The sequence below is a fragment of the Oncorhynchus mykiss genome, chromosome 32 (assembly GCF_013265735.2).
Source record: "Oncorhynchus mykiss isolate Arlee chromosome 32, USDA_OmykA_1.1, whole genome shotgun sequence".
In the NCBI taxonomy this organism is placed as follows: Eukaryota; Metazoa; Chordata; class Actinopteri; order Salmoniformes; family Salmonidae; genus Oncorhynchus; species Oncorhynchus mykiss.
The window spans coordinates 16,343,965-16,359,481 of NC_050572.1; the positions used below are offsets into that span (position 1 = coordinate 16,343,965).

Sequence of the window (15,517 nt, forward strand, 5' to 3'; positions counted from 1 at the left end):
CCTAAACTACAGAGATACAGAGCTGTGATGTAGAGCAGTCCTAAACTACAGAGATACAGAGCTGTGATGTAGAGCAGTCCTAAACTACAGAGATACAGAGCTGTGATGTAGGACAGTCCTAAACTACAGAGATACAGAGCTGTGATGTAGAGCAGTCCTAAACTACAGAGATACAGAGCTGTGATGTAGAGCAGTCCTAAACTACAGAGATACAGAGCTGTGATGTAGGACAGTCCTAAACTACAGAGATACAGAGCTGTGATGTAGGACAGTCCTAAACTACAGAGATACAGAGCTGTGATGTAGAGCAGTCCTAAACTACAGAGATACAGAGCTGTGATGTAGAGCAGTCCTAAACTACAGAGATACAGAGCTGTGATGTAGGACAGTCCTAAACTACAGAGATACAGAGCTGTGATGTAGAGCAGTCCTAAACTACAGAGATACAGAGCTGTGATGTAGAGCAGTCCTAAACTACAGAGATACAGAGCTGTGATGTAGAGCCGTCCTAAACTACAGAGATACAGAGCTGTGATGTAGAGCAGTCCTAAACTACAGAGATACAGAGCTGTGATGTAGGACAGTCCTAAACTACAGAGATACAGAGCTGTGATGTAGAGCAGTCATAAACTACAGAGATACAGAGCTGTGATGTAGAGCAGTCCTAAACTACAGATATACAGAGCTGTGATGTAGAGCAGTCCTAAACTACAGATATACAGAGCTGTGATGTAGAGCAGTCCTAAACTACAGAGATACAGAGCTGTGATGTAGAGCAGTCCTAAACTACAGATATACAGAGCTGTGATGTAGAGCAGTCATAAACTACAGAGATACAGAGCTGTGATGTAGAGCAGTCCTAAACTACAGAGATACAGAGCTGTGATGTAGGACAGTCATAAACTACAGAGATACAGAGCTGTGATGTAGAGCAGTCCTAAACTACAGAGATACAGAGCTGTGATGTAGAGCCGTCCTAAACTACAGAGATACAGAGCTGTGATGTAGAGCAGTCCTAAACTACAGAGATACAGAGCTGTGATGTAGGACAGTCCTAAACTACAGAGATACAGAGCTGTGATGTAGAGCAGTTCTAAACTACAGAGATACAGAGCTGTGATGTAGGACAGTCCTAAACTACAGATATACAGAGCTGTGATGTAGGACAGTCCTAAACTACAGAGATACAGAGCTGTGATGTAGGACAGTCCTAAACTACAGAGATACAGAGCTGTGATGTGGGACAGTCCTAAACTACAGAGATACAGAGCTGTGATGTAGAGCAGTCCTAAACTACAGATATACAGAGCTGTGATGTAGAGCAGTCCTAAACTACAGAGATACAGAGCTGTGATGTAGGACAGTCCTAAACTACAGAGATACAGAGCTGTGATGTAGGACAGTCCTAAACTACAGAGATACAGAGCTGTGATGTAGGACAGTCCTAAACTACAGAGATACAGAGCTGTGATGTAGAGCAGTCCTAAACTACAGATATACAGAGCTGTGATGTAGGACAGTCCTAAACTACAGAGATACAGAGCTGTGATGTAGAGCAGTCCTAAACTACAGATATACAGAGCTGTGATGTAGAGCAGTCCTAAACTACAGAGATACAGAGCTGTGATGTAGGACAGTCCTAAACTACAGAGATACAGAGCTGTGATGTAGGACAGTCCTAAACTACAGAGATACAGAGCTGTGATGTAGGACAGTCCTAAACTACAGAGATACAGAGCTGTGATGTAGAGCAGTCCTAAACTACAGATATACAGAGCTGTGATGTAGAGCAGTCCTAAACTACAGATATACAGAGCTGTGATGTAGGACAGTCCTAAACTACAGAGATACAGAGCTGTGATGTAGAGCAGTCCTAAACTACAGATATACAGAGCTGTGATGTAGGACAGTCCTAAACTACAGAGATACAGAGCTGTGATGTAGGACAGTCCTAAACTACAGAGATACAGAGCTGTGATGTAGAGCAGTCCTAAACTACAGAGATACAGAGCTGTGATGTAGAGCAGTCCTAAACTACAGAGATACAGAGCTGTGATGTAGGACAGTCCTAAACTACAGAGATACAGAGCTGTGATGTAGGACAGTCCTAAACTACAGAGATACAGAGCTGTGATGTAGAGCAGTCCTAAACTACAGAGATACAGAGCTGTGATGTAGAGCAGTCCTAAACTACAGAGATACAGAGCTGTGATGTAGGACAGTCCTAAACTACAGAGATACAGAGCTGTGATGTAGAGCAGTCCTAAACTACAGAGATACAGAGCTGTGATGTAGAGCAGTCCTAAACTACAGAGATACAGAGCTGTGATGTAGAGCCGTCCTAAACTACAGAGATACAGAGCTGTGATGTAGAGCAGTCCTAAACTACAGAGATACAGAGCTGTGATGTAGGACAGTCCTAAACTACAGAGATACAGAGCTGTGATGTAGAGCAGTCATAAACTACAGAGATACAGAGCTGTGATGTAGAGCAGTCCTAAACTACAGATATACAGAGCTGTGATGTAGAGCAGTCCTAAACTACAGATATACAGAGCTGTGATGTAGAGCAGTCCTAAACTACAGAGATACAGAGCTGTGATGTAGAGCAGTCCTAAACTACAGATATACAGAGCTGTGATGTAGAGCAGTCATAAACTACAGAGATACAGAGCTGTGATGTAGAGCAGTCCTAAACTACAGAGATACAGAGCTGTGATGTAGGACAGTCATAAACTACAGAGATACAGAGCTGTGATGTAGAGCAGTCCTAAACTACAGAGATACAGAGCTGTGATGTAGAGCCGTCCTAAACTACAGAGATACAGAGCTGTGATGTAGAGCAGTCCTAAACTACAGAGATACAGAGCTGTGATGTAGGACAGTCCTAAACTACAGAGATACAGAGCTGTGATGTAGAGCAGTTCTAAACTACAGAGATACAGAGCTGTGATGTAGGACAGTCCTAAACTACAGATATACAGAGCTGTGATGTAGGACAGTCCTAAACTACAGAGATACAGAGCTGTGATGTAGGACAGTCCTAAACTACAGAGATACAGAGCTGTGATGTGGGACAGTCCTAAACTACAGAGATACAGAGCTGTGATGTAGAGCAGTCCTAAACTACAGATATACAGAGCTGTGATGTAGAGCAGTCCTAAACTATAGAGATACAGAGCTGTGATGTAGGACAGTCCTAAACTACAGAGATACAGAGCTGTGATGTAGGACAGTCCTAAACTACAGAGATACAGAGCTGTGATGTAGGACAGTCCTAAACTACAGAGATACAGAGCTGTGATGTAGAGCAGTCCTAAACTACAGATATACAGAGCTGTGATGTAGGACAGTCCTAAACTACAGAGATACAGAGCTGTGATGTAGAGCAGTCCTAAACTACAGATATACAGAGCTGTGATGTAGAGCAGTCCTAAACTACAGAGATACAGAGCTGTGATGTAGGACAGTCCTAAACTACAGAGATACAGAGCTGTGATGTAGGACAGTCCTAAACTACAGAGATACAGAGCTGTGATGTAGGACAGTCCTAAACTACAGAGATACAGAGCTGTGATGTAGAGCAGTCCTAAACTACAGATATACAGAGCTGTGATGTAGAGCAGTCCTAAACTACAGATATACAGAGCTGTGATGTAGGACAGTCCTAAACTACAGAGATACAGAGCTGTGATGTAGAGCAGTCCTAAACTACAGATATACAGAGCTGTGATGTAGGACAGTCCTAAACTACAGAGATACAGAGCTGTGATGTAGGACAGTCCTAAACTACAGAGATACAGAGCTGTGATGTGGGACAGTCCTAAACTACAGAGATACAGAGCTGTGATGTAGAGCAGTCCTAAACTACAGAGATACAGAGCTGTGATGTAAGACAGTCCTAAACTACAGAGATACAGAGCTGTGATGTAAGACAGTCCTAAACTACAGAGATACAGAGCTGTGATGTAAGACAGTCCTAAACTACAGAGATACAGAGCTGTGATGTAGAGCAGTCCTAAACTACAGAGATACAGAGCTGTGATGTAGGACAGTCCTAAACTACAGAGATACAGAGCTGTGATGTAAGACAGTCCTAAACTACAGAGATACAGAGCTGTGATGTAGAGCAGTCCTAAACTACAGAGATACAGAGCTGTGATGTAGGACAGTCCTAAACTACAGAGATACAGAGCTGTGATGTAAGACAGTCCTAAACTACAGAGATACAGAGCTGTGATGTAGGACAGTCCTAAACTACAGAGATACAGAGCTGTGATGTAAGACAGTCCTAAACTACAGAGATACAGAGCTGTGATGTAGAGCAGTCCTAAACTACAGAGATACAGAGCTGTGATGTAAGACAGTCCTAAACTACAGAGATACAGAGCTGTGATGTAAGACAGAGAGAAGCACTTTGACTTGTGCTCTTTCTCATTCCAGCTTTTCGGGGTAAAATTGAGCTCATGTTCCCTGGCGGCACAAACTGGTCACTCTTTAGAATGCACTCTAATGTTCCATTGACCAATAAGAGACAGAGACAGGAGGGCAAGAGGGAGAGGTTTAGGATAAGCGTCACCAAATACATTCCATTCATTATTATACTCTACATGTAATTGTATTGACAGAATTTTGTCAAATACTTTTGGGTTCTTTCACAAATCAGGACCAATGAGTTAGCCAACGAACTGTCCTAATTATTCTGAAATAACATGCATACTGTATGCATAATGTGTCGTCTTCACAGACTTTGCCCCATTTTTTGAAATGTTCAGAAAAATGTTCAGTGAATACTCTACTGCTCAATGGTGTGGTGTGGGTGTGAAACGTGTTCCTTTTTGTCTGCATTGGAAAGATATCACAGAAAGTCGTATATGAAACCATTGTGGGATATTCATTTATTTCTGGTTTCAGTGCTCTGAGGAAAAATAGCACTCTAAAAAATAAAATAATAAATAGCTCTCTCGCCCAGTCTTAATATTCGATTAAGATGTTTATTTTTTGTGGTGGACAATGTTTAATATAAAAACTCTGTTAACTCTTCCCTCTCTCTCGCGCGATCTCTTTTCCCCTCCACTTTTGGTTTCTCTCTTTTCTGTCACTCTTTCTCTCCTCCCTTGTTTCTCCTTCCCTCTCTGTCTTTCCCTTCGTCCCCCTCTCTCTCCCCAATCCCTCCTCCTCCCTCTCCCCCTCTTGTCCTTTCTCCCCTCACCCCTCCCTCCTACTCCCTCTCTCTCCTCCTTGCTCCTCCTCCCCCTCCCTCTCTCCACCTCCCTGCTCCCTCCCTTACCCTCTCTCTCCTCCCTCCTCTCTTCTCCCGCCTCCCTCTCTCTCCACACCACAGAAAACCATCTGGCTCGGAGCCGACTCCCAAGTCTCGGATCAGCATGCCGGCGCCCAGTCCCGACCACATCGGAGGCTTCAGGTTGGCCATGGCTACGTTCACTGGCATCGAAAGCAAATTTGGACTCCACCTACCAAGATATAACGTACATGTAATCCCCCCGTCCAAGGAGGACGCCCCTTGAATTGAACTTCCTCTGCCCACACGTAGGAGGCAGAATAGAGCACACACGCAATCGTTACTTGGAATTTTCCACCCGAAAGAGAGGCACATTCTGACTAGTATGATGTGCCTCTTTAGGCTTTAAAGGAAAATATGTATGTTTTAGTTGATATGAGACAAAAAAATAAATATTAAGAAATTCTTGAAACAACCTTTATACGTCATGCTCTAAAATCACATCAGGTTGGTTTAGCTTCTGTTTTAGTCTCATATACCCGTAAAGATGACTTTTTGAGTCAGTCTTATTGTGGAGATCAAGGGCTCTATTCAATCTGTGTCGCTGAAGCTAGAAATGTAAAAATAATTTCCTATTGAGCCGACGTCTGCAGCATTTACCGTGAATGCTGTCTCCGCTGACGCGGAAGCGTTGCCATTAAAATTAAAATCACGCTGTAACGCTGAATTTCCGTGATACTGATTAGATATAGCCCTAAGTGAAAGCTACAGTACTGACATTGTCTGTCTGGAGTAGTGTCGTTCTGGTTGGTCTTTTAACAGAGTTGTAGTGGGTCTGGCCAGGACTTGAATTAGACCTGGACTGCTTCCTCTTATTACATCATCACTAAAGCCGGGACTCATTCAAAGATGCATTGTCAACAAGCACATTGCACTTGATTTTTTAAGGTCATTTATGCTTGAGCCGACATGCATAGCCTTTACCATGAATGTCAATGTCCGGGTTGACAGTGCAATGTGCTTGTCGACAAAAAAGCCTTTGTTTGAATCCCGGCCTAACCATATAATGGTGATTTTACTGTCTTTCACCAGAGAGTTTGTCTGATTAGAGCTTATTCTGTTGAGGTTATATCCGTCAAATGGACATGTTTGTATTTCCATGTTAAATGTGATGTTATCGATGGGGAATGTAACACAAGCACGCACATCCGAACAATGATTCTACTGTACATATGAGAACGAACAGAGAGACATATTTTCATATTGATACGGTTTGCCAAGTTGCTTTTTGGATACTGTGAAGCAAAAACAGGAATAATCTTGATCATGAAAAATATTGACCAAACACTTGAATGTAATACATACTGTTCAGTGTTACCACCATTTGCACCCAGTATTACTACTACTACGGTACTGTACTGTCTGTTATCCTAAGTTGAGTTGTCTGTCAGCTCAAACTGTGTTATGTGTTGAATTAATGTCTATTTAAAGAGTCAGGGCACAGCAGAGCAGAGGGAGAGAGCAGAAAGATGATGTCACTGACTAGCTATACCACGCTACACTACATTACTCTATAGTACACCACACTACACTAGACTAGTTGCTCGTTGTCATGCAAGACGCCCGTATTTAAACTTGTACAGGAGAGGAGGATTATATGGTGTGTAATAATTGTGCCTTACTGTATGTATGGCAGCAATATTGAAATATACTGAGTGTACTAAACATTAGGAACAGCTTCCTAATATTAAAATACACTGAGTGTACTAAACATTAAGAACAGCGTCCTAATATTGAGTTGCACCCCCAGAACAGCCTCAATTCGTCAGGGCATGGACACTACAAGGTGTTGAAAGCGTTCCACAGGGATGCTGGCCCATGTTGACGCCAATGCTTCCCACAGTTGTGTCAAGTTGAATGGATGTCCTTTGGGTGGAGGACCATTCTTGATACACACAGGAAACTATTGAGTGTGAAAAACTAAGCAGTAATGCAGCTCTTGACACACTCAAACCGGTGCGCCTGGCATCTACTACCATACCCCGTTCAAAGGCATTTAAATCTGTTGTTGAATGGCACACATACATAATTCATGTCTTAATTGTCTCAAGGCTTAAAAATCCTTCTTTAACCGGTCTCCTCCCCTTCATCTACACCGATTGAAGTGGATTTAACAGGTGACATCAATAAGGGATCATACAGTAACTTTCATTTGGATTCACCTGCTCAGTCTGTCAATGTTTTGTACACTCAGTGTATATGTACTAATAAAATGAAAGAGAAACGTCTAACGTTAGTAAACAAAGTGTTTGTGCCTTCTTTTACAAGGGGGTATGTTGTGGTGCGACAATTCAGAGAAAAGCTTGACGCCTGGTAAGAGAGAATCATAACAGACAAACATCCAACTTGTGACACTATGTAGTTCAACATCAACAACAAGTAAACAAGTTAACAGTACTTCAGCCATGATTTATTGGCAGATATATCATGATAAACAGCGGGCACACACTCAAACAAAGTGCTAAACTAGAATTGGTTTTTTAGGCCTGTAGCCATGGACAGTGCAATAATCCTCACATTAGAGCCCTATAACATTGACATAAAGCACTTACAGACATCCACAACATATTAGAACATATCTATGAAGCTGTAAGAACCTATAAATGTGTTGCATGCACGCAGGGGGTTGGATACTGAGAAAAGCACAACAAAAGCACTGTGAACATGAGACTTCTTTAACGTGACAGCATAGAGACCTATAGGCCCTGTCGAACTGTTCTCACTGCTAGTTTCACAGCTGTAGTAAGACCTATGATTGGATATGGGATTCGCTTAGGTTCTGAGCACTGTAAGACAACTGACCACATACAGTAAGTGAATCAATAAATAATTCATATAGTAAATTACAAAGAGGCCCGAGGTGCTTATACGACTAACATATATTAACATAAATGAACACAAAAACAGTGATGTTAATACAGTAGAGAGAAAGCACGTTGTAGCCTGAACACACTGCTGGAATAGTGGTTGAGTTCCCCTGCTCAGACGTTGCATGCATCAACCAGTGGTTGCTTGCCACTTCATTGACTGCAGTCGGGCACCAGATTACTATAACATATGATGTGGTTAGCTGATAGGTAAAATGCCTATCCAAGTGTTGTAAGATCTGGCATGTGTCAGCAAGGGCTGAACAGGAGAACACGACCCGTAGCTGTCACAGAGAGACGGCGGGGGGCGGGGTCTAGAAACACATGCTGCTGCTTTGACAGGTGTGTGAAATCATGTCATAAAGGTGTGAGAACAAAGCCTTCTGATGGGCTGGATCGCCTAGTGACCCGCCCAGTGTGCTTGGCGATGCTCGGTGATCCCATTGGATCCTGCAGTGATTCGTTCAATCCTATGGCGTCAGTTCCACAGGCCCTTCCTCCTCGCCGTCGGCCCGGTTGGCTTTGATCTCCATCAGGGTACAGGCGAAACGTGCCCAGTCCTCACTGTGGGGCACTGCCAGCTAGGAGGAACCACAGAGACAAAAACTAAATATATCCACCTTCACACTGATAGATATCCCCAATGGTATTTTTCTATACAATAGATTAGGTTTTGACCAATAACTGAGTCTTTGTCAGGATCCGATTGGCTGATTTATCAGCCTCATGAGCAAATACAGTCCAGTATATGTATGATTCTGTTCATGGTCTAAATCTGTGGTCTCCTTGTATACTGTCCACTACATTTACATTTCACATTACCAAAAGTCCCTGAGGAATCGAGGACCCTAGAAGAAATACAATTGTAGCGTTTACTTGAAGTTTCGAGCTAATCTAGTCAATGGTCAGTGAAATGTACATGCGAAAACCACTTAGAGCGTTGTTTCATTCCTTACAGGTTTTGTATGACTGTGACCTCCACTAACCAGTCATTGTGAAGCACTGCTTTGAAAGTCAAATGGGAAAGGCTACTTGGTTGGTTGGTTGCCGTGGCTGCCACCCAGGCTGTCACTACGGTTACCACTTTGCAGGCTATAATTAACCAGCAATAAGGAGGTGGGAGGGGACAGCGGCCATTTTAAACCCTCAGAACTGTTAAAGCACACCAGGGATCCTCCTCAGGGAAATCATCATCAATACACTTAGGGTGCCTCCTAAATGGCACCCAACTCCCTATTTGGTGCGCTACTTTTAACAAAAAAAAAATAGATAACTAATGTAAAATATAATGTGTCCGTAAAATGTATATAGTATGGATAGTGCATTCGGAAAGTATTAAAACCCTTTGACTTTTTCAACATTTTGTTACGTTACAGCCTTATTCTAAAATGGATTCAATTGTTTTTTTTCCCTCGCCAATCTACACACCCCGTAACGACGAAGCAAAAACAGGATTTTATAAATGTTTGCAAATTTAGTTTAAAAAAACCTGGAAATATCACATTTACAAAAGTTTTCTGACTCTACTTTGTTGAAGCACCTTTGGCATTGATTACAGCCTCGAGTCTTCTTGGGTATGACGCTACAAGCTTGGCACACCTGTATTTGGGGAGTTTCTCCCATTCTTCTCTGCAGATCCTCTCAAGCTTTGTCAGGTTGGATGGGGAGCGTCACTAAACAGCTATTTCAGGTCTTTCCAGAGATGTTCGATTGGGTTCAAGTCCGGGCTCTGGCTGGGCAACTCAAGGATATTCAGAGACTTGTCCCAAAACCACTCCTGCGTTGTCTTGGCTGTGTGCTTAGGGTTGTTGCCGTGTTGGAAGGTGAAACTTCGCCCCCAGTCTGAGGTCCTAAGCACTCTGGAGCAGGTTTCTATCAAGGATCTCTCTGTACTTTGCTTCATTCTTCTTTCCCTCAATCCTGACTGGTCTCCCAGTCCCTGCCATTGAAAACCATCCTCACAGCATGATGCTGCCACCACCATGCTTCACCATAGGGATGGTGGCAGGTTTCCTCCAGACGTGATGCATTCAGGCCAAAGAGTTCGATCTTGGTTTCATCAGACGAGAGAATCTTGTTTCTCACGGTCTGAGAGTCCTTTAGGTGTCTTTTGGTGAACTCCAAAAAACACCTAAAGCTGTCATGTGCCTTTTACTGAGGAGTGGCTTCCGTCTGGCCTCTCTACCATAAAGGCCTGATTGGTGGAGTGCTGCAGAGATGGTTGTTCTTCTGGAATGTTCTCCCATTTCCACAGAGGAACTCTGGAGCTCTGTCAGAGTGACCATTGTGTTCTTGGAGTCCCTGACCAAGGCCCTTCTCCCCTGATTGCTCAGTTTGGTCAGGCGGCCCGCTCTAGGAAGAGTCTTGGTGGTTCCAAACTTCTTCCATTTAACAATGATGGAGGCCACTGTGTTCTTGGGGACCTTCAATGCTGCGGAAATGTTTTGGTACCCTTCCCCAGATCTGTGCCTCGTCACAATCCTGTCTCGGAGTTCAAATTCCTCGGACCTCATGGCTTGGGTTTTGTCTGACATGCACTGTCACCTGTGGGATCTTATATAGACAGGTGTGTGCATTTCCAAATCATGTTCAATCATAGCAAATGGTCTGAATACTTAATGTATTTTTTAAAATACATTTGAAAACATTTCTAAAACCGTGTTTTAGCTTTTTTGGATTTAATCCATTTTTAAAATAAAGCTGTAACATTACAAATTGTGGAAAAGGGAAGGGGTCTGAAAACTTTCCAAACGCACTGTATTTTATTTATTTTTGATTTTATTTAACCTTTATTTAAACAGGGAGTCACATTGAGATTAAACATCTATTTTACAAGAGGGCCCTGTAAACACTAATGATAAAACAACATACATATACAGTACCAGTCAAAAGTTTGGACACACCTACTCATTCAAGGTTTTTCTTGATTTGTACTATTTTCTACATTGTAATAACCAGAAAAGTGTTAAACAAATGTAAATATATTTGATTTGAGATTCTTCAAAGTAGCCACCCTTTGCCTTGCTGACAGCTTTGCACACTCTTGTTACAGTATATATATCCCCCCAGAAGATATTTGGGGATTGGAAATTATGCAAATAATTACATTGATAGAAGCCACACTCTATCTGCAATATTAAAGCTGATCTATTCAATGGCGCTATCTCCGTCATTTGGCAAGACGAAAACAAGTTGAGTTGGCAAAAGCAGAAACCGGCTGGCACACAGGGTAACGCTTTTATGGGAATTACAATCAATTATAGGTTACAGGGAAAGCCAATGAAAGTATTTACAGAGCACTTAACGAGGTCAAGCAACATGAACTATAAAACCTCTGAGAACACAAAAAGCCAGTAACAAGAAACTATCCACATATTCATTCCATATCACTGTACCATCTCACACACCAGATACATTTATTTGTATTCTCTGAAAATATAATTCAGGATAATGAACTACTTCATTATGGTGTCTCTCCTATCGTGATCTGTGTTTCGTCCTATATTTCAATTTTATTAGTAATCCCCAGTCCCCGCAGGAGGCCTTTGGCCTTTTGGTAGGTTGTCATGGTAAATAAGAATTTGTTCTTAACCGACTTAGTTAAATAAAGGTTCAATAAAAATAAATATAGAGGTCCCGTGGTCAACTGTAAGTGCTGATATTGTTACGTGGAAACGTCTAGGAGCAACAAAGGCTCAGCCGCGAAGTGGTAGGCCACACAAGCTCACAGAACGGGACTGCCTCAGTGCTGAAGCACGTAAAAATCATCTGTCCTCGGTTGCAACACTCACTACTGAGTTCCAAACTGACTCTGGAAGCAACGTCAGCAAAATAACTGTTCGTCGGGAGCTTCATGAAATGGGTTTCCTTGGCCGAGCAGCCTCACACAAGACTAAGATCACCATGCGCAATGCCAAGCATCGGCTGGAGTGGTGTAAGTAAAGCTCACCGCCATTGGACTCTGGAGCAGTAGAAACCCGTTCTCTGGAGTGATGAATCATGCTTCACCTTCTGGCAGTCTGACGGACGAATCTGGGTTTGGCGGATGCCAGGAGAACGCTACCTGGCTCAATGCCATCTGTAAAGTTTGGTGGAGGAGGAATAATGGTCTAGGGCTGTTTTTCATGGTTCGGACTAGGGCCCTTAGTTCCAGTGAAGGGAAATCTTTTTAAAATTTTTATTTATATGTTTATATGGGACAAGAACATCCCTGGGCAAAACCTTCCCTAATCAGGACGACACTGGACCAATTGTGTGCCTCTCATGGATCTCCCGGTCACGGCCGGCTGCGACAGAGCCTGGACTCAAACCAGGATCTCTAGTGGCACATCTCTAGTGGCACCTTAGACCACTGCGCCACTCAGGAGGCCAGTGAAGGGATATCTTAATGCTACAGCATACATTGTAGACGATTCTGTGCTTCCAACTTTGTGGTAACAGTTTGGGGAAGGCCCTTTCCTGTTTCAGCATGACAATGCCCCCGTGTAAAAATCAAGGTCCATAAAGAAATGGTTGAACCACACACCAGGCCCTCAATGGAGTTTAAAGGAAATGTGCCTGAAGAACGGCTTATATGACTTATTACACTACCCTCAGTGGCGACCTGTCATTCAGCGAGTTTTGAGACCCACATTTTTTGCAATAATAAAAAATAAATGTTATTTTGGCATTAATACGTGTCACATATCAGTTTGCAAACAATATATATATATATATAATTGAGTTAATTAAGCTGCATACAAACATGGTCTCTTTTTTGTTTTCTTGATCAAGGCAGCTCCAAAATGCAGGTGTTTCAGCATAGCTCAGTGCTTTCTGTGGTGGTGGGGCAAGCCGGCAGAAAATACGGAACGTTGCACCGTGATTGGCTCTGTGTTCTGTCACTCATGGGGACACTAGGTCACAGACCTTGAAAATTCTAGCCCCTTGGGTGCTGCCATAGAGTTACATTAGAAGTGCCCATCCAAGAAGGCTCAAGGTCTTTGGCCACAGATAAAATCACATCAAATCACGTTATATCTACATCATACTTTCAAAATTTAGCAGTCATCACCATGAATCAAGTTGACAATCTACTGGCGAATCCTTTTTAATCCTTGTCATATGAAGAGAAATAATGAAGAGAAATTATAGATAAAACGTATCAATGCTGATTGGCCATTGAAAATAAACATTACACAAGAAGTTGGAAATCACAAATTCAACAATGAGTGGTTTGGAAGGAATCTGTAGCTAACTGCAAACCTTGCAAATAAATCACTAGCCTGATATTCAGTGGAGTGGCTGTGTGGTACCAAGTCTAAGATTAAGGGTCTCTTTTCCTAGTTTAAAATTATAAACATTCAACATTGGCCATGCTGTCAATGAAGCATGATTTGTGCAGCGCTCAAAACAACTTAACTCGGTACTGCAAAATCTGACTTTAGTGAGTTCAAGACAACTGGGAACTCTGGAAAAATGAGGTATGACTGGGTAAATAAGTTTTGAACTTTCATCCAACTCGGAATTGTAAATCTGGAACTCGGGCCTCTTTTTAGAGCTACGACCTGAAGATCACTGACGTCGTCATGATTCAACCTTTTTTTCCTTCGAGTTCCCAGATGTCTTGAAAGCACCATAAATCCAGAGAATGGCAGACTTTGATGACAAAATTGAGATATGTATACTGTAGCTAAGAAAGTAATACTAAGTGTATGTTGTGTAGTGAGCCTCACCCTAATAATTTGGTCTATTTTCACCTCTTAATTTCTCCTATTGTTCTGACTTGGTGGTTCACATGTAGCCTATAACCTGTTTTTGAGAAATGGAATCATGTAATATTGTAAGAGCTTTCATTGTCTGCTTATATGCCCCCTTTATTTATCCTACGTTCCTGACTTGGTGTACAGGGAAAACACTGTAAGAACGGCCCATGTTCTGAATTTTGTCGCTGTACATTTCTGAACAAACAGTTATATTGACTTCGTCCGTCCTAGCTCTCTCATTAATGTATTAATCAAAATTACGGATTGCCTCTAATCTGCTTGTCGTCCCCTTATGCCATATTTTGTACATCTCAATTGTCAGTAGAAATCACATTTGTTTAAGCTAGTCAGCCATATCAGCTATGTTTTTTTTAAAGGCAGTAAATGAGGCTGAATGAACTGCTTCGCTGCCAGACAAGGTTCAGCTGATAGTCAGGTGATAAGATGTCGGGACTGCTGTTGCGACAGCTTTACGTAGGCCCCGTTTGTCACCGTTATAGTGCAATTAATGTATTGCTTTAAACACCTTTAATAGAGTAATAGTGTTGTTATATATTTAACCAGGCAAGTCAGTTAAGAAAAAAATCTATTTACAATGACAGCCAACCAGTAGGTTAACGGCCTTGTTCGGAAGCAAAATGACCGATTTTTACCTTTTCAGCTCAGGGATTTGATCCAGAAACCTTTTGGTTACTGGCCCAACACTCTAACCACTAGGCTACCTGCCAAACCCTATGTTGCAAAGAGTTATTTTTGTGCCCTTAATATCAAGCAAAACTTCTGAAGTCGAGAACAAAATTCTTAGTATTGCAAACAAAAATAATGACATTGAAAGCAAAATATGAACCCATAAGTATTGATAGCAAAACAAAATATTGCAAGGAAATAATTTCAAAATGCGAGAACAAATGAATTGTAAATGGATGCAAAAAAGTTTAAAAAAAATGTATGACAGCGTGATTAAATAAAACGCCTCCCTCGTTCCTGCAATTATCCCTCTCTTTGGTTGTTACCCTGGCCTATACTTTGGTTGTTACCCTGGCCTATACAGTGCCTTGCGAAAGTATTCGGCCCCCTTGAACTTTGCGACCTTTTGCCACATTTCAGGCTTCAAACATAAAGATATAAAACTGTATTTTTTTGTGAAGAATCAACAACAAGTGGGACACAATCATGAAGTGGAACGACATTTATTGGATATTTCAAACTTTTTTAACAAATCAAAAACTGAAAAATTGGGCGTGCAAAATTATTCAGCCCCCTTAAGTTAATACTTTGTAGCGCCACCTTTTGCTGCGATTACAGCTGTAAGTCGTTTGGGGTATGTCTCTATCAGTTTTGCACATCGAGAGACTGACATTTTTTCCCATTCCTCCTTGCAAAACAGCTCGAGCTCAGTGAGGTTGGATGGAGAGCATTTGTGAACAGCAGTTTTCAGTTCTTTCCACAGATTCTCGATTGGATTCAGGTCTGGACTTTGACTTGGCCATTCTAACACCTGGATATGTTTATTTTTGAACCATTCCATTGTAGATTTTGCTTTATGTTTTGGATCATTGTCTTGTTGGAAGACAAATCTCCGTCCCAGTCTCAGGTCTTTTGCA

General features: G+C 42.0%; 2 protein-coding genes across 11 annotated transcripts in view; one reads left to right on the forward strand and one right to left on the reverse strand.

Annotated features, from left to right (window-relative positions):
- Positions 1-7,079, forward strand: part of LOC110488013 (calcium-binding mitochondrial carrier protein Aralar2-like) — a 122,471-nt gene extending 115,392 nt beyond the window's left edge. Inside the window, exon 18 of the mRNA XM_036971473.1 lies at positions 5,345-7,079. Coding sequence (XP_036827368.1) covers positions 5,345-5,528 — 184 coding nt within the window. The 3' untranslated portion in view covers positions 5,529-7,079. The remainder of the gene's footprint in view (positions 1-5,344) is intronic.
- Positions 7,080-7,690: 611 nt separating this feature from the next.
- The window catches only part of LOC110488015 (cytoplasmic dynein 1 intermediate chain 1), a 111,631-nt gene continuing 103,804 nt past the window's right edge, over positions 7,691-15,517 (reverse strand). For all 10 annotated transcript variants that reach the window (XM_036970943.1, XM_036970939.1, XM_036970941.1 and 7 more), the window contains one exon: positions 7,691-8,750. In XM_036970943.1, the coding sequence (XP_036826838.1) occupies positions 8,640-8,750 (111 nt within the window). In that variant the 3' untranslated portion in view covers positions 7,691-8,639. The remainder of the gene's footprint in view (positions 8,751-15,517) is intronic.